Source organism: Zingiber officinale, unplaced genomic scaffold (assembly GCF_018446385.1).
Source record: "Zingiber officinale cultivar Zhangliang unplaced genomic scaffold, Zo_v1.1 ctg178, whole genome shotgun sequence".
In the NCBI taxonomy this organism is placed as follows: domain Eukaryota; kingdom Viridiplantae; phylum Streptophyta; class Magnoliopsida; order Zingiberales; family Zingiberaceae; genus Zingiber; species Zingiber officinale.
The window spans coordinates 7,486-33,770 of NW_024589868.1; the positions used below are offsets into that span (position 1 = coordinate 7,486).

At 43.6% G+C, this 26,285-nt stretch overlaps 3 protein-coding genes and 1 pseudogene across 3 annotated transcripts; 3 read left to right on the forward strand and 1 right to left on the reverse strand.

Annotated features, from left to right (window-relative positions):
* The first annotated feature begins 232 nt into the window (after window positions 1-232).
* Window positions 233-7,211, forward strand: LOC122036584 (la-related protein 6B-like). The gene is made up of 10 exons (XM_042595952.1): window positions 233-699; window positions 2,942-3,023; window positions 4,407-4,501; window positions 4,604-4,675; window positions 4,761-4,840; window positions 4,912-5,008; window positions 5,496-5,543; window positions 5,627-5,695; window positions 6,205-6,345; window positions 6,570-7,211. Exons 1-10 carry the CDS (start codon window positions 265-267, stop codon window positions 6,834-6,836), a joined length of 1,386 nt encoding a protein of 461 aa, XP_042451886.1. The 5' UTR covers window positions 233-264; the 3' UTR covers window positions 6,837-7,211.
* Window positions 7,212-7,321: 110 nt separating this feature from the next.
* LOC122036585 lies at window positions 7,322-9,138 on the forward strand (annotated as a pseudogene).
* A 1,676-nt stretch (window positions 9,139-10,814) lies between these two features.
* Window positions 10,815-11,602, reverse strand: LOC122036586. The gene is made up of 2 exons (XM_042595954.1): window positions 11,388-11,602; window positions 10,815-11,301 (listed from the first exon to the last, which is right to left on the reverse strand). Exons 1-2 carry the CDS (start codon window positions 11,600-11,602, stop codon window positions 10,815-10,817), a joined length of 702 nt encoding a protein of 233 aa, XP_042451888.1.
* A 5,489-nt stretch (window positions 11,603-17,091) lies between these two features.
* On the forward strand, window positions 17,092-18,816 carry LOC122036597 (protein SHORT-ROOT-like). Its single transcript, XM_042595969.1, has one exon. The coding sequence runs from the start codon at window positions 17,472-17,474 to the stop codon at window positions 18,699-18,701; it is 1,230 nt and encodes a 409-aa protein (XP_042451903.1). The 5' UTR covers window positions 17,092-17,471; the 3' UTR covers window positions 18,702-18,816.
* The last annotated feature ends 7,469 nt before the right edge of the window (window positions 18,817-26,285 follow it).

A 26,285-nucleotide genomic window follows, 5' to 3' on the forward strand; every position in this document is an offset into this window, starting at 1 on the left:
GATATCTTCAGTGAGCTCAAAGATGCCTTCGCATTGTTTATGTGTGGTGCCTCCCAAGCCATTAGAAATATCTTACATGAACCAGATAATTACGAAGGCACAAGGGTGACGTGGGCATATTTTTTACATGTACGGAGGTTATGTGACAGGCAGAAAATCCAGATGGTAAGCCCTCAACGAGGACGGGTGTCAGTCACTCTGAGACGGTTCAAAGCAGCGCTATAAATAATGGACTCATTGGAGCCCAAGTTGACTCCGAGATCGATGGCCGAAGAAATCCTGGAGCAAACCCTAGGAACCCACGAGGCCCGCGCCATGTCCTCCGTCCCCGGCGGCGGCGACGATCGATCTCCGATGGAGGCCGGAGATTCATCCCTCTGGCGGTCCCTCTCTGCCAGCCGCCTCAACGCACAGGCAGCAGAGTTCGTCCCTCGCTCCACGCAGCTCCCTGCTCCCTCCTCAGTGCCGATTCGCCATGGGCATGCTACTGCGGCGCACCCTGTGAAGCACGTATTCCACCAGGCGCCTCCGAACCCGACTTATTTTATTCCCAGCTCGAGTTCGTTAGAGTACTATGGGCCTGCGCAGCCAGGCGGATTTAAGGATCATGAGGGCGGACATACCAGCGCTGATCCTGAACGAACCCCTCAGGAGAGGGACGGAATTCCAGAGGAAGTTATCCAAAAGATCACGAAGCAGGTACGGTTGACTCTGCCTCAAGCATTAATGAGTTCCTAAGTTTGATTTCCTTATCGATATTGGGTTCATGTATGATATACTAGAATTGACATTCCTCGAAACATACACGGTGTTTCATTGGTTTTGTGAGTAAATTTAGGAGACAAACCTTTTGAACTGCTTGAGTGTTACTAATACTACAACACGTGTTGTTTGATAACATAACATCTAGTAGAATTATCAAATATTACTTGTTTGATAACACCACTGTATTAGACATATTCCAATTATTTAGCTCTCATATGAAGTTTTGTCATTTACATAGGACTGGTTTACTTGGAGAAAAGGGAGCAGAGAAACTCTAGTTGATAGAAAGATAATTCATTTTTTTAGCAGTAAATAACCAAGTTTTTGATCGTCCATATTTTCTTTCATCACCAGTTGTCATAGGGAATAGATCCTTAGTGGTCATTTACTTGGATGGAAACATTGTTTGTCGGAGGGTGTTAGAACATCATTTATGTACATTTTTTGTCCTCCCCTTCATCTTCCATCCAAAGTGGACCATAATGTATGATGTTTAGAAACAATCAAGGGTAATATAGGTGAGAAAAATAGGAAAGGAAGGAAACTGATGCAGAGAAAACAGAAGTAAGAAATATTAATAGAACAATTGAACCCTTTATTTCTTGTTTCTATCAAATACAAGTGGAGCAAAGAGATAGGATCTAGAAATATGTACCTTGCATTGCCATTATATCCACTACTGGTAGAATGAAGGAGAAAAGGTTGTTTGTTCATTGCAGCCACTTATCCAGTTTTGGATGAAATGGAAGAAACTATGTTCTTCGTATATCATGAGTTTGATCAAACAATAAATAACAAACTTTCTCTCATCTTCTTGTTCAGCTGTTACAGTCTAAAATACCAGGTTGTCACAGTTTCAATTTCAGTGTTTCTATTTCCTTTGTTTTAGAATCTTAATATAAACAAATATTTCTAACTTTTTAACTGTTAAACATATCCCTCCTGGGGTTTGTAATACCACACAATATTTTTGTTTCTTAGTCATTTATTTGATTTATGATCATTATCATCTTATTTGCTTCGTTCCTTTTTCAGACTGGCAACATTTTTTTTCTGTCTGTGTTTGTCTTATTTGCTCTCCTCAGTTCTCAGCTCTTTATACAAGCAGATTGCTAAAACTGGAAAGAAGACATATGTAGCTACGTATTTTTCTTTGTCCAGCAACTTTTCTCCAATTTTTGGTGAAACGGGTGAAAATATACCTTCTTTTAATCCTTATGGGTGAAGGAGATAAGATTAGTTCTATCCATTCTAGCAACTTGTCTACAGTTTTGCATGAAGTGGAAGAAACTATACACCTATCCTTCCATGTCATGATTCTAAGCCAAACAATGAAAGACAAACTTTCTTGTCTGCTTGCTCAACTCTAACCACCAGGTTGTGACACTTACATTTTCAATGTTTTTATGCCCTTTGATTTGCAATCTTAATATGGACGTGCATTTCCATCTTTTGAACTGTAAACTTATTCCTCCTAGTGTTCCTATGATCATGTACAGAGTATTCTATGTTTTATCCAGTCATTTTATTTCAGATCACTACTGTGTTATTTTCTTCTTTTCCTTTTCAAACTAGCTACTATTTCTTTTCTTTCTGTGTTTGTGTCTTATTTTGCTCTCCTTAGTACGACAGCTTTTTTGTTTAAATAAGAATGGGATATGGGAAAAGTGGCTTTCAGTAGGGTTTAATAAATGCTCAAAATGGTTAATTGCAGAACATATAAATATACAATACTATGCTTCTTTACATATTAGTACTTTATCATTACCATTTAATATGAAGTTGATTTTAGCTAAGATGGCCTTCTTATTTGTTAAGTTTCCAATTTGGATCTAACATTCTGCTACTATGCATAAATCTCTTTATGATGGAAGAAGTTGAAGTTCCCTTGTTGATGTATTGTGGTCGTCATCCTTCTTGATCATTCTGCACCATAATCCAGCCTTTTTCATCCTTCCAAATTACTAATCTGTTCGGCTTCCACTAAGTTTATCATCATTTATGCCCTAAATCTTTGTTGAACTAAGAATATCCATGTACTCTACATCAAGTTTTTTGAACCTCCATTTTATTGTGTCAAAAATGCTCACTTTTTATCAGTTGTATGCATTTCATTGTATAATTATTTGTGACGTAATCTGTCTCTTCTTGAAACAAATATTTTTGTCATGGACAGGTTGAGTATTATTTCAGTGATGCAAACCTTGCTACAACTGAACATTTGATGAGGTTTATCAGTAAAGATCCTGATGGATTTGGTAAAAAAAATCTTTGAACATTTATTTTGTTCTTTTTCTTGTTGGCTTTTATTGTGATGTAATAAACTTTGTGGCTTCTTTTTGCAAGGAATGCCTTGATTGTAGATTTTTTGTTTTTAAGGATGACCTAAAGCTACTGGCCACAACCCAACTCAATTGTTGTGTTGGTCAACTGAGCTTGGTACCTTAGTTGCAGTAACATATTTTTGTTCCTTGATTAATTATCATAAATAAAATAATCACTATGCTGCACTTGAATTATACACTATCGGAAAAGGTTCAAAATTTCATTTAACTGTCTGATCAAGATGGTATGATATTGGTATCAAATTTTCAATATGTATGATTCACAATAAAAGTCTAGGTTAGATGCCTCAATCTAGTTTGTTCCAACTTCATCCCTCTAATCTCCTTATGCTTAACCAATTTTTCTTCAAAAATAGAAAATATATTAATTTCATAGTCAATTGAGTTAATACTGGTAAAAGTTTTATATTTCCCTATGCTGTTCTTATTTAGATTATTAGATTCATATAGTTTATAATCATTGTTATGTTTAAAGTCGTGAATCAAGCCAAAATATCTTTGGTTGAGTACTTTTTTTTAAAAAAGGATCTGAATTAGATTAATGACTTGAACTCAGTTCTACAGGGTTTAAGACAATCTCCGTGAGTTAATTTCATTGCAAGGAACACATCCTTTACATAGGAGCAATAATGATTTTTTCTCGGTAGAGATCAGTAATGCTGCCAGATATTTTATGTTTTTTTTATATTTAAAAACTGAGTGAAATATTTTGATAGTATAGTGTAGACTATGGTTGGAAGTGTCGAGCCATGCCGATCAAGATGGGCGGAATATGCCACTTAGCCTACTGATTGGCACAAGACCAAATTCAATATAGGAGTGGGCAGAGATAGAGAGGGAGAGGAGAGACCGAGGGAGAAGAGGAGATGGGAGAAGGAGAGTAGTACTATCAAAGAGAGGGGCAGCGGTAGGTAGGCGGCCAATGTTGTGGACTTGTGGGTCGCGGGAGAGGAATCAAGGAAAAGCCCATGGAGAGTGAAAGGTGAATGGAATTAAATAATTTTAACCTTTTAAAAATACCAGCAAACTAATTGAATATCATTAATCATACTATCTTATGTTTAAACTTGGTTCATTTTAAGCATACAATCTATATATCAACATGACATTGACGCACTTAATTCTGCTGAGCTATTTAGCTGAAAAAATAAAACTTGTGTTCTTATCCACTTGACTGGTTATGCAAACAACATGGATATTCTGAATATTATAGTTTCCAAACATCTATGTTTGAGGAATTAAGAAGTAAGTTCTGAAGAGAGATTACTTAATCATGTGATTGCTTACTCTCTGCAGTGCCAATATCAGTTGTAGCAGCATTTAAGAAGATCAAATCCTTGGTTAGCAACAACTCACAGCTTGCTATGGCACTCCGAACATCATCAAAACTGGTAAGTTTATCTAATAAGCTACTTAATGCTCCTTGATTTTTTTGAAAACATTTCAAGTCTCTCTTTATTGGCTTTAGTCATTATATTTGAGTCAAATTACAGGTTGTAAGTGATGATGGGAAAAGAGTTAGGCGTCAACAGCTATTTACAGAGTCAGACTTGGAAATGTTGCAGGTGAGCATTTAATCTGGTCTATGGGCATTTTTCTGCTTGATCCTTGGTCTTATTCTTTTCACTTTTATCTTTTTTATTCCCCTAGTCTCGCATTGTTGTGGCTGAAAACTTGCCTGAGGACCATTGTTACCAGAATCTTATGAAGATTTTCTCATCTGTTGGCTGGTAAATCATCTTGTTATTTTTTTAATACTGTATGGATATGCTATTTAAACAACTTGATCTATGCTATCTAGTGTGAAGACAATACGTACATGTTATCCACCATCTGCCAATGGAACAGCTCCTGCAAATAATAAATCTACACGACTGGAAATGCTCTTTGGCAACAGAGTATGCATTTTCATCTTTTTGTCTTACAATTGCTAGGTTGCATTGTTAAATAAACATGAAGATTTATGTTATACATGACCACCCTGAAAAGTCTTTTCATTTTATCTGCCAACTACTAATACCATTGATTTAACGGATTGAAGATATGATAATTTACTACCCCATGGAAACGGGCTACATATTTGCCAGGATTATTTTGACTATGGGGAGCATTTTGACTATGAGGCCCCCAAGGAATGATGATACGATAGGATTGTTAATGGCTTAGGAGCAAAAAGATTTGAGTTTTGAAACTATGGGGAACATTTTGACTATCTTAAAACCCTGGGGACGTGTACAGCAAACCTATTCAAGGAAACTTCATTATGTTTGTCATGAAGTATATTGTTCTTGACTTGTAGTCCCATGCAAAATTCTCTCATTCAGCTAATGTATGCTGTCTGTAATCTTCTGATGACGTTCTCATTTCTTCTTTTTTTTTTGTCAGTTGCATGCATTTGTGGAGTACGAGTCTATTGAAGATGCTGAAAAAGCAGTATGCTTGATAATCCAACTGCCTTTTAAACATTTTGCATTTTTTAAGACTTAACCAGGTGACCATTGTTTTTTGTCATGCAGGTTGCTGAACTCAATGATGAGAAGAATTGGAGAAATGGACTCAGAGTTAAATTGTTTCATAAATTCTTGGTAATCATTGCCATTGATCATGTTGCTTTCACTTATTGTAATTCAAAATGTTCTCTTGATCTACAATCGCCATTCTCCACTTCCATATCAAGGGCTAGTTTTAGGTGACATGGAGATTCCAAGCTGTCTTGCAAATTGTTATTGCAACTCTTATGATAATTTAGGTTATCTATGAAAATATAGTTAGGACTTGTTATGATCATTTAGGCTTATCTTGCACTACTATCCCGCACGCTTCCGCTGAAAACTATCTCAGCATTTCTTTTCCTGAGCTGTATTGCATCCATTCACACGATCCAAACTCATGGCCACAACAGGTCCTCATACTAGGTCCTCTACTAAGTTAAAAAAAAAGTTTTTTTTTTCTGATAAAGTTTCTTATTTATTGATTCAGCAAGTCCCGGTTTTTTTATTATTTCTTTCTTTTGTTTTACTGGAGTTTATGCTTAGTCAATGCATGGCTTGATTTTCTTGTACAAATGTTTCTAACTGTTATTTATTCGAACTAGATGAAACATGGGGCAACTCGAGGAAGAAGGGGACAGGAAGGTGATTTTAACGGAGAGGAGGATGTTTCAACATCAAACCAATCAAATGAAAAGCTGGTTGGTGATGCCTATCACTCATCTGATGTGTCACATGATCATGAGGTAAGCATGCTCGATTCATTTGCACAATCAACTTCTACGATCCTATAAATTTTCTGAGCTTTCTTTTGGTTTTGGTCAATATTGTCTGCAAAGTCCAGTTGACCTTTGAATATATCTTCTTTAATAAACGTGAAGCAATTTTACTAGATATCAGTCATTTTGTAGCTGTTCAAATATGATATTCTAGGTCTATTTTCCAAACTCTGGTTAAATATGTTGGACAGAATGATGAAAATTTCAATGAAAAAGATGGTGCACTAAGACGAGGGAGAGGCCGGGGCCGTGGAGGGAGACGAGGGCGCGGCCAACATCAGAACAATAATCGCGGAGGAGGCCATCTGGTTGGCACCCCACCATCTAGTCATTCTATCCATTCTGATCGCGAACAACTTGTTGCTAACAAGCAACCTCCTGGTCCTCGGATGCCAGATGGTACCAGGGGATTCACACTGGGCCGAGGGAAACCAGTAATCTCAACTAGTACAGTCTAGAGGCATTTTACGAGTGTTCCTGTTTACTCTTTTTTCTTTTCTTTTTTTTTTTTTTTTTTGCATGGTAAAAGATTCGTATCAGCCAATCCACGACTCACAGTGCCACTGTTGGTTTTGGTGCCAACACATCCATCAGTGCGTGTTAGACTTTTATTTTTTGGGGTTTAGCCTGAGTTGTTGGAGTATCTGTTATGGGTCTTTCCTTTTGATGGTCGCATCTCCAAAGGTTAAAAAAAGAAGTCAATAGTATGTTGGTCCTGTGCTCGAATCAAATCACTATATTAGAACTGCTGTTGAACATAATATATATGGTCAATAAGGCAAAAACATTGTCATATTATTTTGAGTTCAAGTTTATATATTGTTTACTTCGCAGCTTGTGGAATATTATTTTAGGGTTATATGCTTATATCTAGTATTCACAGTTTCACCGATTTGTGCTTCAGAGTTGGAATCTCTCATTTCAGTCGATCTTCATCTGAGTCTGTTGATTTGTCAACATCAATTTGATTGAAATTTTTATTTATTATAAATGGCTGAGCGCATGGCACACGTACGTGGCTGGCTGTTAATTTTAAAGATCACCAGTGTCTTTCCCAGCAGTCAAGGTAGTGACGCTTGAGCATACGAATTCATATGCTAACTGCGCTTCCTATTTATATATCACCACCCGCATCACCATGAACCTATCACCTACAGTTGTGAATTCAGCGAGAACAATATTAAGCTCGAACGGGAGAGAAGCAAGTGCAATGGCAGTGGAGGTGGTGAACAAAAAGGTGGTGTTGAGGCGATACATAGAGCTAGGGGAGGCACCGACAGAAGGCCACATGGAGCTTGTGACGACGGAAACTATCATTCTGAAGGTCCCTGATGCCTCGCCCCCGGCCGTGCTCGTCAAGAACCTCTACCTCTCCTGCGACCCATACAGCCGCTTTCTCATGTCCAGGCCCCAAGGGGGTTACCCTACCACCTCTCCTGGCTCGGTATATGCCATAATCGACTAGCTTCAACTCCAACCAGCATTATCTTTTAAATCCTTTTCATCCTTTGCAGCCCGTGCCTGGTTATGGAGTGGCTAAAGTCGTTGATTCTACACATCCGGATTTTAAAGCAGGAGACTACGTGTGGGGGTTGACTAGCTGGGAAGAGTACAGTCTCCTTACACCAAAAGAGTCCCTTTTCAAGATCAACTACAGAACCGATGTTCCTCTCTCTTACTACGCTGGCCTTCTCGGTGAGTTGCTAAGTCCCACTGGCCTGACCTTGATTCAGCCCATCAAGAGTGTGTGAGCCCAGGCTACTGCTATTGTGGTGTGCAGGTTTGGCAGGCCTCACGGCCTATGTAGGGTTCTATGAGATAAGCTCTCCCAAGGAAGGGGAGCATGTGTTCGTTTCAGCTGCAGCAGGTGCTGTTGGGCAGCTCGTAGGGCAATTTGCCAAGCTCATGGGCTGCTATGTGGTTGGAAGTGCTGGCGCCGATGAAAAGGTTATTTTTGACAGCATTTCTCATTTCTGAAAATCATTAATCTGACATCACTTGGACTTCAGGTCAATTTACTAAAGGACAAGTTTGGCTTTGACGAGGCATTCAACTATAAGAAAGAATCTGATCTGGATGTTGCGTTGAAAAGGTTAACTGACACACTGGATTTAACAACTCAATGATTAGAGAGATCGATCGATCGATTGAACGTACTCTGAAGCCTCCGATTTTAATTTGTTGTCAGATACTTTCCAGAGGGCATCGACGTATACTTCGACAATGTAGGCGGGAGCCATGCTCGACGCCGCCCTTGGCAACATGAAACTTCGAGGCCGAGTGACCGTGTGCGGAATGATTTCGCAGTACAACCTCGAAACGGTGCAAGGCATGCGCAACTTCGTCTTGGTCATTTCCAAGTGCATTCGCTTGCAGGGTTTCACCGTGCTTCAATACGGACACCTGTACCGGGAGTTTGAGGAGAAGGTCGTGAAGCACGTGAGAGAGGGAAGCATCGAGTACTTGGAAGACGTAGCGGAGGGTCTCGACTCTCGAAGCGGTGCCTGCGTCATTCGTGGGCCTTTTCGAGGGCCAGAACATTGGCAAAAAGCTGGTGGCTGTTGCACGCGAGTAATCTTAATTACTGCGTGCGTTTGTTACGAGTGATGTTCGGAACATTCGCTGATCGGATGGTTGTAGTCTTATACCTGTGGCTTGCTTACAACGAAATCTCAGGGCAACTGTAATGAAAGTTTATGGGAGGTTTTTAAAATAAAAAAAGTTGAATACAATTTTTTGAAATATTATAGATGTGAAGTTTGAGGTTAATAATTTAAGAGTAGTAGTGTAAATTTAATTTAATTTTTTTTATTGAAATTGATGTAATATGTATGGAGTCATATAACTATATGTTATGAATTAGATTGATTTTATCCAAAAGCATGAAGCTGGAAAGCTGGGAGATAATGACTTCATTGATTGAACGTGGACTTCACTCTAATCTGTAAAGCAAATGATGTCAATGCCAGGCTAGGGAAGGTATCCTCAATGTTGATCCTCCGATGCTTAAGTCAGTTTCTGGAATATGGAGAAAAACGGAGCAACAGTAGTAACAGTAGAACTCAAGAATAACGCCTACCTTAGTCGATGAAGAACTCCCTTTATATAGAGCCCTGGAGGACAATGTGCGCGCTTCTCGAGACATGGGCATGCCCTCCCACATGTCTTATGAAAAGGCCTTCTCAGGAAAGTACGTCTGACACATACCTTAACAAGACGTACATATATTTGATGTGATAGTAAAAGCTTCCGTCGTACGATCTACTTGTCGACCATATCTTGTGTCAGTGACACTATCTCACAATTGATATCGAGAGATATTACAGTGGTCTTGTTGCTTGGGCGAGCGAGGTAGCCGCTCGACTGAGACTCTGTTCTATCCATGGCTGGGTCCCGCTACTTGGCCAAGCGGGGTAGCCGCTTGGCCGGGACTCCTCCGCTCTGTCGGCCATCATAGTTCTTCTATGCAGTGGCCGTATGGTAAAATATTTTCCCTCGTGTAGATCAGCTATGCGGTCTCTCTCGGCGTCCTGCTGCTCCGTATTGAGCGTCGGCTGTCCTACGTATCATCCCGAGCCAGAATGGGGTTCGGCTCAGACCCATCTCCTGTCGATCGGGGCCTGACTGGCCGACCGGCCACTACAATCAATCATCCTCCATTCAGCCCTTTGTCACCCTAGCGTTGGTCACCTTGACTTTGACCTCCACCCTAATAGTTGATCTCGTACCAAGTAAACCTTCCTATATGGTCACATCATATATCACAAAAAATTTCACCTAGTGCATCTCTAATGCCATTAGAGAGCTAAATGAGATTTTTTTTATCCTAATATATCACATCAATAATAATATAAAATATTATTGAAACATAACTATTAGTTGGAGCTCTAACTAAATTTATTTTATTCAATTCATAACATAAGTTACATGATTTTATACCTATTATATTAATTTAGATACAAGAATTTTTACTCAAAATATGAATCTCAAATCTCATCTTTTTAATGATTTAAGACTTTTTATTTAATTTTTAAATGTGATGTGATATATTAGAATCATTAAAAAAACAAATCATTTAGAGAACTGCAACTATTGAGATGTCCTAAGCTATGGACCTTGTGATAGGCGTTGAATAAAAGTTCCAAGTTATTTGCAAATGACAAAGTGTATTTATTACATGCAAAGTTTTTGTTCCGGAGCGCGCAGTTTCTAACCAAACAGAGTCCTCATCTAGATCAATTCTGTTATTTTGTTTCAAGCACTCAAATTTCACATTTTCTTTTCTAAAATAATTAAGCACGATATGAAGTATGAGGAGGAGGAACAAATTAAAGATCCATCCTCAAGAACATGACCATAGAGACCACCAAATTAATCGCAGGCCAAGAAGAATTAATTAGCACTTAATTCAGCAAAAAAAAAAAAACTTAAAATAATCAATCTTCTCCCGCCATTGCCATTCTACAGAGAGGACTAGGCCCGAGCTTCTTCCTCTTCATGGCGTTCCTCTTCCTCATAAATTCCATCTGGTTCCTCCTCTTCAGCTGCATCATTGCTTCCTCCTCCACCACAAACCTCCTCATCAACGTATCATCTGTCAGCGACTTGCCCCTGAAAACTCTCCTCATTTCCACTGAATTCGCCGTGCCGACGACCCGAGGCAACGGCGGCGCAAAGGCTTTCGAGCTCGGATAGCTGAAGCTCCTTCTCGGGGGGACATCGGTGCGAAACACCTCATTGTAGGATGAGATCGGAGCGCAAAAACACACTCGAGTGAAGGAAGACGCGACCTTCAAAGAGGAGCATTTCCTCAACTTTGACTTGCCGGTGTTTGCTGAATCCATTCTGCTTTCTACTGCCGGAGACTTTCTCACACTCTTCCATAGAATCACAACCTCCATCAACCTTTGGTACCATGGCTTTCTGGAAAGATTGATCGAGTAAAACGTAAAATTATTACTAAGAAAGTATATTACATTGATTGACAAAGAAAAAGAATTACAAGTTACTTGGGATCGACCTTTCTTGAACTGTCTGTGGATTCTTTTGATCTTGCATTAAGAGGGAAGGAATGCTCGACAGAAATGGAGGGGAGGGTGATGGAGCTCATCTGTGGATTCAAGTCGCAAGGATTGAGCTGTTCATTGTTAAGAGATTCTGAGCACAGAGTGCTCCTTTTCCTCTGCTTTCTTTTGTTTATTGTGCGACACTTTTGCTTTGGCATGATTTCGCAGAATGAGAGGTTAACAAACAATTGGAAATATGAAATCGAGGAGGAAAAGTTCTTGTCTCGCTTTTGCTAGAAACCATGAGGACCTTCGAAGATTGAAGAAGTAATTTATCCACTTGGTGTTATGCGGCAATGCTGATGTGGGTCTTGCATGCTTAGGTGTTGTTGCTGTAACTACAAACACTAATTATAAGTTAATCCTATTCTAATTCCTTTTTGTAGGATACACTTAGGATGATGATCTGTAGGTTACGTTGTAACTAATACAGATCAACAAGGGAAGACATGATACAAAGAAATTTTTTGCCATTCATAAAGAAGAATGAAAGAATAATAGGTAGAAATATTTTGTTTTAATAATGATCCGGTCCGAAAACGGAGAAGACATAAAATTGAGGATGTGGTTTGAAAGGTGATGAAGTGAAGACTCCACGTAAGCCTGCAACACATAGTCGTTAGTGTTGGACCGGGAAGGAGTTTTCGACGTTGGCCTTCCGACACTCAAGTTAGTCTCCGGCGAGTAGAAAAATGGATAACTATAGATAAAGCGTGTAGAAAACGAAGTTGGCATACCTCCGCTTGTAGATGAAAACCTCCTTTTATAGTATCACCGTAGTGTTCGTGCACACATCTCAAAGTGTAGACACGTTTTCCTAGGCGTCATAGGAAAAGATAAGTCAAAAATTGTCTTTTATACCATTCATTAAGTAGCCATGCAACTTCTTGATGTGACAACTTAGAAGCTTCTAAAATATGATTTACTTGCTGGACATACTCTACTGTCAGCGGCACAAACTTCCAAAAGGATATGATGAGATAGTTAGTAGGTCTACAAGCGAGGTCGATCGGCCGCTGCTCGACCGATCGGTCTTTGCTCAACCGATTGGTTGTTGCTCGGCCGGGTAGTCCCCATCCAGACGTAATGCACAATACTATTGTCCTTCTTTTCAGTTCGGTTGTACTGTTATCGAAGGGTTGTCCTTTGCCCGATCGGACATGCCTCCCGCTTGAGGGTAACGGTCCGAGGGAGTTGTTGCTTGACTATCAGCCTTAATAGTGGGTTTTCCCAGAGCGACCGTTTTGGCACGACTAGAGCCGACTAAGTTGTCACACCCGGCTGAACAGACGAGACCACCACTTTACTTAATTGGTTTGCTTTATGAGTCTGGACCTTTGACTGTTTTGACTTTGATCTCCATGTCTGTTATTTTTCTTCTACTTATATCTACTGGTAGGTCGCCTTCAGCGCCGCATCAAATAATAATAAAAAAAAATCAAAGATAGCATGGTCTTAATCTTAGATAAAAAAAATTGATTCTCTCACTATACATAATGACAAGCATAGATGAGTAAAGCATTGACAATTTGATAAAGAATTGGATCATATAGCAAAAGGCAATTCGCTCGCCCCCAGCGCCTCTGTCAACCCATCCTTAGGCCAACACGGAGGAGGTAAATCACAGGTGGCTACTAGCGATTAGTGCAAATGGCCAAGACATGGGAGAGGTTATGCTCGGTCACGCCGAGTTTCGATCCCAAGACCTCATGTGACAACACCCCATGTCTTAACTATCGCACCGCCTCAAGGGGACATAAAGAATTGGATCATGAGTCATAATTTGGATCATGAGTCATAATTATGTGGTGAAGCCTAAGAAGGGCTAAAAGCAATTAGAGTCAGTAGGGATGGAGAAGGCATGATCATTAAGGGGGTTGTTTTCTTCATGGTGCAAGTGATTGTGCTCATTGCATATATGGATTCCAGTAGCATGATTGAAATGAAAGCAACTATTAGATCTCTGATTTAGATTAGGTGGCAAAAGAATATGACAGGGAGGATGCAGCTTGTACTCAGCAATTATTGATGAAGGAAAATCTAGTTTTTGAAATCTGATGTTTCATGATTATTCTCAGATTGATGATGAACAAAACCTTTACAGAGAGGTGAATGCATCAGGTTGGATTAGTGGCTTAAAGATGTGAGATCTGATCTCAACAGATGACCAACTCTCAAATGCTTGCTTGAGCTCAATCATTTTTTATTTTTTAAAGAAATCGAAAGAATCATGATATCATTCATTTGTCTGGGTGTTTTTATTGATTAAAATGTTGTTTAATGTCATCCTTTTCACATGATTTGAGTAGAAATAAAATGAAGGAATTGAATGGAATAAAATACTTCATCTCTCTGCATTCCTCCAAGTAAGCAACAGAATTTTTTTCCTTTCCTTTATTTTCTCTCCTATTTCCATCTACCAAAACACAATATTAGTTTCGAGAGTGGTTAGACGGCCTGATCTATAGTGGGACGGGCCAGGCCGACCATTATTTTGACGGATTAAGAAATCTTCAATCCAATCCAAGGTCGATTGTGGATTAGACGGGTCATGAGCCCGCTAAAAATTAAAAAAATATAGAAAAAATTATAAATTTTAAATTTGGATTACGGATTAAATGGGTCAAGTCTAAGTGCCCATTGAATTTTCCATTTGAATTTTAAATTTTGAAAAAAAAAATATTTCTCAATTGGACAAAGCCAAACTTGTCATGGGCCAACCAACGTAGGTCACGAGCCCAGACGGATTGGTCTACTTAGATCTATCTTTAAATAAATTTATAAAATTTAATTTAATTTAATTTACTTAATTATTCAGTAGGACGGATTAATCCAACGGATCTCAGTTATCTCAAATTCGATTTTTGCATAACATTTTTTAATTAAATAACACTAAGTTAATGGTACTCACTAGTTTTTTTTTAATATATTATCTTCTGTCATTATTGCAGCTACTTTCTTTCTCTTCTTAAACGACGTTTTTAGACTTGAGATGGGGGTTATAGGTTATATTCGGTAATAAATTATAGATCTTTGTATCAAAAGTTATGATTTTTTAAAGTTCTAGACTCATTTGGGCTGCAACCATGTATAAGATGGAAGATGATCGTGCCAAGAAAAATCGACTGACCGTGTTCTTGTTGGTAGGCTTGGTCGCTCCTTGTCAAGGCACGCAATGGAGCACGAGCGTGTCAAGCTAGCTGTATTCCTGGATCCCCTTGCATCATTAATTGTTCATATTTTATTGTGCCCAAAAGGTTATTCATATATCTTCATAATGACATGATATTATCCACTTTAGGATTAAATTCTCGTGACTTTACTCTTACGCTCTATCCAAAATGTATCATACCAATAGAAATATTATGTATTCTTTTAAACCTATCTTTTTTAAATGCCTCCCATATGAGACTTTTGATTGAATTCTAACATATTTTATACCTTTGGATGGCAAACTTTTGCAACTCTACTAATGACTTTGGTGCATTGGTCCCTCAGTGAAATGATATCCAAGGCATAGGTTAAGAGGATGAAAAAGTGTGATGATAATGGATATAATAAAATCAGGAACCAACTTTGTTGCTCATAATGGCTGTTCTCATTATCCATCAAGAAGGGAAGCCCTGACGAAGAACATGCTCTGGTGCACTTTAAGACATATGAGTGAAGGTCTTTCATAGTATATTTCTACCATAGCAACCTCTGCCTCTTTTTCTTTCATAGTATATTTTACTTGCATGAGTCAAGTTCTTCATCGATTCATCTCCCTTTGCATTTGGTAGGAAATGATAACCTACGTTCAATCATTCAATAAAGCGAGTCTGCAACAAAATCATCTTTGCTTTTGCAGAGATTGCATTACTTTTGATCGCTACCAGTCATCATATGTACTACAGGTTTATCATCACCAGTGTTCTAAAAAACTCACCGAGCTTTTCCCCTTTCTTTGAGCAGAACTGAAACAGCTAGCGCCTAGCTTTTGCCCACAGTACTTTGAAGGCAATTTCTCCAGCACGATCTTTATTTTTTCCTCGACAAACTTCTAATGATTAGAAAATTAGTGTTGGCCTTGTCATTTTGTGAAACCTCATCGGTGGAATAACTAAGGAGCGAGATACTTGTTTGGGCGTTTGCCTGTTTAGTCTTTTAGTTATTGCCCCTGATGCCTCGCTTGTTGCTTTCTGTTCATCTTTTTCTCAGCTTCATTTAATATTCCAAATTGTTTAAATTAAAACTCCGTTTCTCTGAAGATAATTAATTAATGTGGAGATTCTTTAATTTGGGGTTTGACTCCGTTATGATCTTCTAATTCTTCCTCTAATGGCTGGTCTGTTCCTATACATTTGTCTGTGGTTCACCAACTTTAGGACAAAATGAAGTTTTCTCTTAGATAGATTGATGCAGTGATAAGAAGAGGTCCTACCTCGTAGAGGGTAGTTGTCATGGTAAAAGTTAAAGTTAAGACTGTCAATGCTCAATTATTATCTGCCGATCGAACGGTAATGCCCCGACCGAGAAGAAAGATACCCGATCCAACCCCACCTCTGACTCAGGCATGCGCCGAACAGTCGACGATGAATAAGGGAGTAGACGCTAGAGACGATGTGTATAAGCTGGGCTGAGCGGTTACCCTGTTCGGTCAGGCGGTAGGACTCGACATTGGTACATTGGATCTTCGACCGAGCGGACGTGACACAGGCACAGTGAAGCCTCAGTCGAGTGGACGTGACGCAAGTACAGTGATGTTCCGGCCAACCGGACATGACACAAGCACAGTGGAGTTTTGGCAGCAGCATACTCTGTTATCTACCGACATCCTTTTAGGAGTTAGTGATGCTGACACCGGGTATGGACAACCTGAAGATCGTATGACAGAAACTTTCACTATTACCTCAGAGATATGCTCGGCTTGTTAAAGTACTGTGTCAGAGACACTTTACTAACAAGTCTTTTCAAGGAAAACTTGGAGAAACGTGCTCGCCTTCGAGAATGTGCACGTTCGTTATATGAGCTCTATATAAAGGGTGGTTCAAATATCGATGAAGATAGGTAATACGTGATATACACTGTTCTCGTTACTGTTCATTCTTATTGCTCCGCCTTCTACTTCATCATCGGTGACTGACTTGAATGTCAGAAGGTTAAAGCTGGAGATCCCTTTCCTGGATCGACACTGACATAATTAATCTATATTACAGATCAGAATAAAATCTACATGCGATCAACAGGAATATCATATCCCTAATTTTCTATCTCATAGGCTTAAGACAGGATTATATATATATATATATATATATATATATATATATATATATATATATATATATATATATATATATATATATATATATATATATATATAACACAGCATTTTAATTATACGGAGACAAATGGCAAAGATTTGATAGTGCGATGCAGCACTTAATTATTTCTAAGGATGTTTTTTAGTAGCCAGCCGATTGAAGTTGACATTGGATTGGCATCACGCTCGACTCTGACCTTCATCAGAGTTCGAATTACCAACTACACTACGCTATAGTGTAGTGTATTAAATTACCTTACGTATACGAAATAATAATGTAATTAAATATTAAGCAAAGAAATATAGTTTTAAACGATGAGACTTGAACTCGATCGATTTGCCTCTTAATTATCCGAAGGCAACAATTTGACTGTAAATGCGCTCAGCGAGGCGGCGCACTCCTAGGCGTTGGATTCCTTGAAATTGTTGGATGCTGTGCCGGTCGGTCGTCGGAGACGGCAGCCGGCAGCCGGCGCTCGGAGAAGGCTGCGCTGATTCGGCACGCGGCAAAGGAAAAGGAAATCGACAACACATCACCTGGAGAGATCAGCTCGGATTCTGTAGTATTTATTACATATATTCCTTCTCAAAGTTTAACGAAACAGATTAAGATGACAGAAGACGCCTTTACGTCTATTTATTACTCACCTTCTCCGGCCCCGATGGCATAAACATAAATGGCATGACGCCGAGAGACCAGATCGACTGAAACTTAATTAATTAACATGCAGAACCCACCACCTCCGATCACGTCCGCTCGCCAACTCGACCTCGACCTCGATCCTTTATTATCCGTCGAGCCTGCCAAGCCGTGGGCCGCCGACCTCCTCCGCGACTGCGCCCGCGCCTTCGCGGACAAGGACTCTGCTAACCTGCACCGCCTCCTCTGGATGCTCAACGAGCTCGCCTCCCCCTACGGCGACTGCGAGCAGCGCCTCGCCTATGCCTTCCTGCAGGCCCTCTTCTGCCGAGCCACAGCCTCCGGCGACCACTGCTACAGCACCTCCCTCGCCGTCGCCGAACGCGCCGTCTCCTTCGCCTCAGCCCGCCGCCTCGCCCTCAAGTTCCAGGAGGCTGCCCCGTGGTCCACTTTCGGCCACGTCGCCGCCAACGGCGCCCTCCTCCAGGCCCTCGACGGCGAGCCTGCTCTCCACATCGTCGACGTCAGCGACACCTTCTGCACCCAGTGGCCCACGCTCCTCGAGGCCCTCGCCTCGCGCGCCGACGCAGACGCCCCCCGCGTCCGGCTCACCGTCGTCTCCTCCACGGCCGCTGGCGTCGTGGCCGAGATCGGAGCGCGCATCGAGAAGTTCGCGCGGCTTATGGGCGTGCCGCTCGAGTTCCGCGCTATCGCCGCCCCCGCGCTGCCGCGCCTCGCCGACGCGCTGCGCCCCGAGAAGCTCGAGCTCCGCGAAGGGGAGGCCGTCGCGGTGAACTGCGTCGGCGCTCTTCGGCGAGCCGGGTGCGGGGATTCGCGGGACTCGTTCCTACGGGCCGCGGCGGCGCTGCGGCCGAGGGTCTTGACCGTAGTGGAGGACGAGGCGGACTTCGGCGCCGCCGGCGAGTTCATGGAGTCCTTCGAGGAGTGCCTGCGGTTCTACGGCTCCTATTTCGAGATGCTGGAGGAGAGCTTCCCGGCGACGTGCAACGAGCGGCTTGCTCTGGAGAGGGAGTGCTTCCGGAGCCTCGTCGGACTGCTGGCATGCGAGGGCGGCGCCGACGCAGTGGTGGACGGTGAGCGAAGGGAGAGAGGGAGGCAGTGGTGCCGACGGTTGGAGCGGTGCGGCTTCGAGACGTTCGGCATCAGCGACGACGTCATCGATGACTTGAAGGCGTTGCTGAAGCGGTACCGGCCGGGATGGTCGCTGCTGCCGGCGGAGGGGGAGACGTCGGGCATGTACCTAACGTGGAAGGAGAATCCAGTCGTGTGGGCTTGCGCGTGGAAACCCAAATAATCTGGATTAACTGTCACTAATTATAATTAATATTCTTGGGCTCTAAAATATAGACTGTGATTGATGTTTGCATTTATTTTCAAGTTAATTTGCGAGTTCAATTTGTACTTAAAACTGGATATATACACATGCTATATATGCTTCCTAAGATATTGCTAATGCCTTGGAGTATCACGGCACATTAAATTATTCCTCGTAAATATAATTAATCATGAGATGAACAGATTAATTCATTGGTGCAAATGTGGCAGCTATAAGTGTGACTGTGTGAGCAAATTACTCTTCCCAATTCTAGGAACAGAAGTGGCTGACCTGACTTTGGATCAGACATGGATGCACTGCATCCCCTACAATGAGTGGGAAAAAAACTAATTATTGGTGATACGGTACATAATAATGGGATCCGATAAGATTAGGTAGTCAGAAGTCAAGAGAACATGATAGTCAGAAGTGGGCGTGATAGTCCGAAGCCAAAGGGACAGGGCAATCAACAGGTATGAAAAGAGAAAGTAAGACCGAGTGACGACGTCAACAACCTGATTTTCGGACGAGTTCTCACAGACCAGAACTTCAGATCTGAGACACTTGGGTAGATAGTCAGGGTGATACTTGACTTGGATTTGATGGGTTGGGCTCTCACGGCCTGGTTGTACTTAGGTCTAGTGTTCTCAGTAAGCTAAACTTCCGGTCAGCTAAATCCCGATCAACTCTTGGACGATCTCTCCACGACTCTCAACCCTCTAAGGTTTAGGCCAGGTGTTATGCCCAATTGATCATCCCGAACTACCCTATTCATGCTCGATCGGGACAGAATGCGCTACATGACAACAAGATTAGAGAATCGTAACCGTCTGTCAGAGAATAACTGCTAAGTGTACAGGGAATATTCCAACAGTCTACAGTCATCTACGAATGGAACTTTCCTTCAGTTTACAAGAGGATGTCACGTGTCCTCCATCACCCGACAAGTCCTGATACCCGACATTCTCTGACATCAGTCAAGCTCTAGAAGGTACGCACTGTCATATAAAAAGGGAGATCTTCTCCCTCACACAGATACGCTCTCTTACACATTCGCACTTGTCTTCTACTTTTTTTTCTCTTTCATACATTGTTTTTCTAGGGGGAAAGTACTTGACTTGAGCGTCGGAGGTCTTGCTCTGGGGACTTTTTCCTTGATTTCTTGCCTCTAATGTCCGTATGCTTGTTTGAGTGTGCGTAGAACTCAGGTACTTTCGGCTCAGTCATCGTTGTCCATCAGCACCACGTAGGAGCCCATTTTCGAAAGTGCATATGAGAAAAGTGTTTCAGTCGCTCCTCCATCAACGCCAACAACAATTCATCCGATCTTCATCTGACTCAAATTTCAGACAAGATGAATTGGATTTAATTTGGAGGAGCTTTTTACTGCAGTGACGGTGGTATGCCAAAATCATGCACGTTCTCTTCAGCTAGCTGCATGGATATTGGATCGGCAAATGAGCAAGTCTGAGATTAATTAAGCTGGCCGTGTGCTTGCGTGCATGTGCTCTGTCCAAATTTGTATACATAGAGGTGGAAGTTTGCGGTGTCCCATGGGGAAAGGAAGATAAAGGTTAGTTGCAAACATACAGATAGATGAGTGAGGAAAAAAAAAAAAACAGAGGTTGCTGATGGTGTCATTTCAAAATTATGTCTTAGTTTCGAGCAAAAGGTTTGCATATAGCTCCAGGCACCAGATCCTACTCTACATTGATTGAGGAAATTGTTTTACCTTGTCAAGTGTCGTTGCTAATGCAAATGCATTTGCCCTCAGATTTAGCCCCCCCTTCCAACAGTCATGCAAGCATCTTTAAAGGCCATCTATCTATCTATATAGTGTCTCGAACATATTAAAACGAATAGCACTAGACCCAAACAAACAAATTAAACAAACAAACAAACACCAAGAACTAGCAAAGATGCATGAGGACAACTCGAGCCTTCTAACGACGTGAGCTGCTTCGTTACAGTCATCATGTAAACTAGTCAATTCACCGATAAAGTAATTAACCACGGAATTCATCTTTATTTTTTATTTTTTTGGGTGAATTACATAGCTAGCATGATTTAAATCGAAGGAATGGGAGAAGTCTTGGTTTGTTGTTCGTGCTTATCTCTTTGGAAAGTAAGTGAACAGGTTGAAAACGTTTCTGTTCTTGTTTATTGATCCGGTGGTAAGAATCCGGAACCCTATAACGAGGGGTCAACACCACGGGGAGGTCAAAGGGCCCAGTGGCCCACCGGAAAAGGACGAGCCGACCGGATTTAGAAGAAAGGGACATCTGGTAGTAAAAGGCACCCTGGTAGGGACCAGGGTTCCGACGCTCAATGAAACAGTACATAATGACCGAGCGGAGGGACGGGCCGCCCGGCCGACGCAGGGAATTAAGGCCGTCCGGACGACGTTCTTCGCCCGGTCGGCCGGACGGACGTCCCGGCCGGGTGGTGGGTAAAGGAAGGGAACACCCTCTGACAGCCGTCAAGTCGTATGGCTACGCCATACCCCGGAGACGTGATTGAACTGTAGCAGTATGGTGTCAGGTAAGCTCTCTGACAAGTACATACCGAGGTATGGGTTGCTGACACGTCTGTGCCTCGGTGAACGTGCATTAGTTCTCTCCTCGCTCTATATATATAAAACCTCTTACTTCGCCGCAGATACGCGAAAAATCATCTCTGGAGCCACCTTTTGCATTATTTGCTTACCTGACTTGAGCGTCGGAGGGTCGACGCCGGGAACCCTTCCCGGCCCGACTTCTGTGCAGGTTCGCCGGAGATTCGTGCGACCAGACGGAGGCCTACGTCCTCGACTAGGAGCGTGCCACGTGCCCAGCGTCCTTTGGTTCGGTGATTCGGACAGGATCAATTTGGCGCCGTCTGTGGGAACGCTCCTGCATCCGATCGGGAACAATGGACGAAGCTGGACGACAACACATGGTAACGCTTTTGAACGAGGAACTCGACGCTCTGATCGAGACAAGGGCCGCTAAGCTCGTGGAGCAAAAATAGAAGGCCGCATCCGAGCGGCCGGAGCAGCAAGCAACATCAGCATCTGGTGGCCGAACGGAAGCACCACCTGCCACCGTCGCATTTCATCGGGCTCTGTTCCGAACCCCTGAAGCCTTACCAACTCACAGAGATAAGGGGTCTTCTTCGGAGGAAATGCCTCGACGAGATGACAGGAAGGGGAAAACCCCCCGAGCGGACGCGTCGCCCGAGCGGATCAATCGCCAATTTTCAGAGGCCATTCTACGAGACCCTCTGCCCAAGCACTACACGCCCCCGACGATCGGCGAGTATAATGGGACAACCGACCCGGATGATCACCTGGGTAAGTTTGATAACACGGCAACCCTCCATCAATACACAGATAGTGTAAAGTGCCGAGTTTTTCTCACCACTCTCTCGGGATCGGCTCAACGGTGGTTCCGGAGGCTGCCGGACGGATCCATCACAAGCTTCAAGGACTTCCGAACGGTCTTCCTCCACCACTTCGCCAGCAATCGGCGTTATCAAAAAACAAGCGTAAGTCTGTTCGCCATCAAGCAAGAGGCCCGGGAATCGCTTCGAGCTTACATCCAGCGATTCAACCAAGTGGCGATGGATATTCCAACGGCCACTTCGGAAACCATGATGAATGCCTTCACAAAAGGCCTAGTGGATGGAGATTTCTTCCGATCGCTCATCCGAAAGCCGCCCCGGGATTACGATCACATGCTACATCGGGCTAACGAGTACATTAAAGTGGAAGAAGCACAGGCGGCCAGGAAAAAAGAAACTCCCGTCGAGCGGCCTCCTCCAGCCGAGCGGAAACAGCACGCCGCTCATCAGCCGCCTAGAGGACCAAGGGCTGAAGCAATCCGATCTTCCCATGTCCGGTCCCATGTGCAGGAGGTAGCCGCCGCCCGCCCCAAACCGAAGAAGAGGTGGACCTCGATGTTCTGCTCCTTCCACCGGACGGATACGCACAACACAAGGGATTGTCGAAGTCTTCCCTTCGTGGCTCATCCTGTGCCACGGAGTGCTGGACGGCGATCTCCCTCAGTCGATCGGCGACAGAGAATTCAGGAAGCCGATCGGACGCGAGTTGATAGGCCACGGCAACAGACTCCCGATCGGCATCACTCTCCCAGGCGTGAGAATCGCCGAGCGTCCAGAGAACGGTCCCGACCATCCACTCGGGAAGAGGAAAATAAAAGCAACACTTCCCGAGGCGAGATCAATGTCATCGCTGGCGGGCCGACCGGAGGAGACTCCAATCGAGCTAGAAAGGCGAGCGTTCGGCAGCTCCAAATCCATGCCGTCGGTTGCAGCAGAGAGCGAGCAAGTGGACCTGAAATCAGTTTCGGGCCCGGGGACTTGGAAGGAGTTGAAGTGCCTCACGACGACGCTCTCCTCATCAATGCGATAATAGCCAACTACACTATTCACCGCGTATTTGTTGACACAAGGAGCTCAGTCAACATCATATTCAAGAGGACGTTCGATCAGCTGCAAATTGATCGAGCCGAGCTGCTACCTATGACGACCCCGCTCTACGGGTTCACGGGTAACGAAGTTCAGCCGGTCGGCCAGATCCGGCTGGCTACTTCGCTGGGAGAAGAGCCTGCTCAGGAGGACGAGAACAACAAACTTCGTAGTGGTTGACTCTCCCTCGTCCTACAACGTCATTTTGGGACGACCGGCACTCAGCGAATTCCGGACGGTCGTCTCAACTTTTCATCAGAAGATCAAATTTCCCGTGGAGGACCATGTGGGAGAAGTACGAGGAGACCAGCTAGCAGCTCGGCGATGTTACATCGAGATGGTCCGAGCAGAGGCCAATTCTGCTCAAAAAACGCCCCAGATCGAGGTAAACGCCATCACCGAAAGGCCACCCACTTTAATTTATGAGGAGAAAGAAGAAGTGTAGATTCATCCAACCCGATCAGAGGCCACAACCTTTATTGCGTCCGATCTGGAGGAGAAGCAGAAAGAGGAGCTGATCCAATGCCTCAGGAGAAATCATGATGTCTTCGTCTGATCGACACATGAGTTGCCCGGAATTTCGCCAAACATAGCGCAGCATGAGTTGCATGTCCGACCGGATGCTCGGCCGGTAAAACAAAGAAAAAGAGATTTCAGCGCCGAGCAGAACGCCATCATCCGGACGGAGGTGGAGAAACTTCTGGAAGCCGGCAATATACGTGAGGTGTAGTTCCCGAGCTGGCTTGCAAATGTAGTATTAGTCTCCAAGCCGGGCAACAAATGGAGGGTGTGCATAGATTTCCGGGATCTTAACAAAGCTTGCCCGAAGGATTTTTATCCTCTGCCCCGGATAGATCAGCTGGTGAACTCCACGGCCGGTTGTGAATTAATCTGTATGCTAGACGCCTACCAGGGCTATCACCAAGTGTCGCTCGCCCGTGAAGATCAAGAAAAAGTCAGCTTCGTGACGGCCGACGACACTTATTGCTATAATGTGATGCCGTTCGGATTGAAGAATGCTGGAGCCACATATCAGCGCTTGATGAATAAGGTATTCAGAGAGCAGATCGGGCGGAACCTAGAAGTTTATGTGGACGACATTCTAATTAAGTCTGTCCGAGCGGTCGACCTCTTCAAGGACATGGAAGAAACCTTCCGAACGCTGCGTAAGTATGGAGTCAAGCTGAATCCTCAGAAGTGCCTGTTCGGAGCGAAAGGAGGACGCTTCTTGGGATACATAGTGACCGAGCGGGGCATCGAAGCTAATCCCAGCAAGGTGAAAGCTCTGCAAGATATGCCGCCTCCCAGAAATACAAGGGAAGTTCAGCGATTGACCGGTCGGATAATTGATCTGTCTAGATTCATCTCTAAAACCGTCGACCGGAGCCTTCCTTTCTTCAAAATCTTGCGCAAAGCCACAAAGTTTCACTGGGATGAAGAATGCGATTGGGCGTTCGAAGACTTGAAGGCATATCTCAACTCTCTTCCGGTGTTGGCCAAACCAACGGCGGGTGAGCCGCTTTATATGTATTTGTCTTCAACCGAGCATGCGGTCGGCTCGGCATTAGTAAGGTCGAGCGGAGAAGAGCCTGTGTATTTCCTCAGTCACATTCTAAAAGATGCTGAATCTCGTTACACTGGGCTCGAGAAACTAGCATTCGCTCTGGTCCTCGTCGCTCGGCGCCTTCGTCCATACTTCTTAGCGCACACGATCGTTGTCAAAACCAATAGCCCGCTCGGGCGAGTGCTACTAAATCCAGAGGCATCCGGACGGCTCATCAAATGGACGACGGAGCTTAGTGAATTTGACATCCAGTATCAGCCCAGATTGGCGATCAAAGCTCAATCCTTGGCCGATTTCGTGACTGAGGTGCAAAGGCAGGAGTCGGAAGCTATGTGGAGAATATATGTGGATGGATCATCTACTCGGCTCGGAAGCGGAGTCGGAATATTGCTGCTCTCTCCCCAAGAAGAAAAGATGCACTTATCCGTCCGGCTGGATTACAAAGCTACCAACAATGAGGCAGAGTATGAGGCCCTCATAGCTGGCTTGCAGGCTGCCAGGCATGTGGGAGCCGGTCGGGTAACTATTCACTCGGATTCGCAGTTGGCCGCTCAGCAGCTCTCTGGCACCTTCGAAATCAATAGCGCTCGGCTTAAACTCTACGCTGAAGCCTTCGAGAAGCTCAAAGCTGAGTTTAGAGAAGTTATTGTCCAGAAGATACCCAGAGCGGAAAATCAAGCAGCCGATGAGTTAGCCAAACTTGTGAGCTCAATAACGCCGGTCGACATACAACAACCCATCGAAAAAGTACTGTTGGTAGCGCACGTCGACCGGATGAAAGGTCTCACATTTCCCAGCGATTGGCGGACACCCATCCTAGAATTCCTCCGTTCGGGCGCCACACCATCCGATGAATATGCAGCCCGGCTCCTCAGAAGGAGAGCCGGTCGGTTTACACTCATCGGAGATCAGCTTTACAAGAAAGCTTTCTCGCGCCCGTTGCTGAAATGCGTAAGCTCGGAGGACTCAGCTTACATCCTCCAGGAAGTACATCAAGGATCATGCGGGGGGCATCCGGGCGGGCGCTCGTTGGCCAAGAAGATCCTCTTGGCCGGATACTTTTGGCCAACTTTACAAACAGACGCCGCTCGGACAGTATCTACCTGCCTTTCATGCCAGAAGTATCACAACTTCTCCCACCGACCGGCCGAAGAAATGAAGGCGTCAAGCGTTTCATGCCCGTTCGACCAATGGGGAATGGATATTGTCGGTCCATTTCCGATGGCGGCCGGACAGAGGAAATTTTTACTAGTGGCGGTCGACTATTTCTCCAAGTGGGTGGAGGCCGAGCCGCTGGCAAAGATCACTGAACAAATGGTTAAAAAATTCATCTGGCAACACATCATTTGTCGGTTCGGCATCCCTCGCCGACTAGTGTCCGACAACGGGCGGCAGTTCACAGGGAAGATGTTAGAGGATTGGTGCAAAAGCTACGACATTGAGCAACATTTCACGTCCGTGGCCTATCCTCAGAGCAACGGTCAAGCTGAAGTGGCCAACCGGGAAATTCTTCGTATTCTGCGCGCTCGGCT

Bases quoted from the DNA above. Each gene is read 5' to 3' on its own strand.
- LOC122036584 (XM_042595952.1), top strand. From the start codon at position 265: ATGGCCGAAGAAATCCTGGAGCAAACCCTAGGAACCCACGAGGCCCGC. The intron at 4,841-4,911 runs GTAAATCATCTT...TATGCTATCTAG, and splicing joins ATTTTCTCATCTGTTGGCTG to TGTGAAGACAATACGTACAT. The intron at 5,544-5,626 runs GTATGCTTGATA...TTTGTCATGCAG, and splicing joins TTGAAGATGCTGAAAAAGCA to GTTGCTGAACTCAATGATGA.
- LOC122036586 (XM_042595954.1), bottom strand. From the start codon at position 11,602: ATGCCAAAGCAAAAGTGTCGCACAATAAACAAAAGAAAGCAGAGGAAA. The intron at 11,302-11,387 runs GTAACTTGTAAT...CAATCTTTCCAG, and splicing joins TCAAGAAAGGTCGATCCCAA to AAAGCCATGGTACCAAAGGT.
- LOC122036597 (XM_042595969.1), top strand. From the start codon at position 17,472: ATGCAGAACCCACCACCTCCGATCACGTCCGCTCGCCAACTCGACCTC.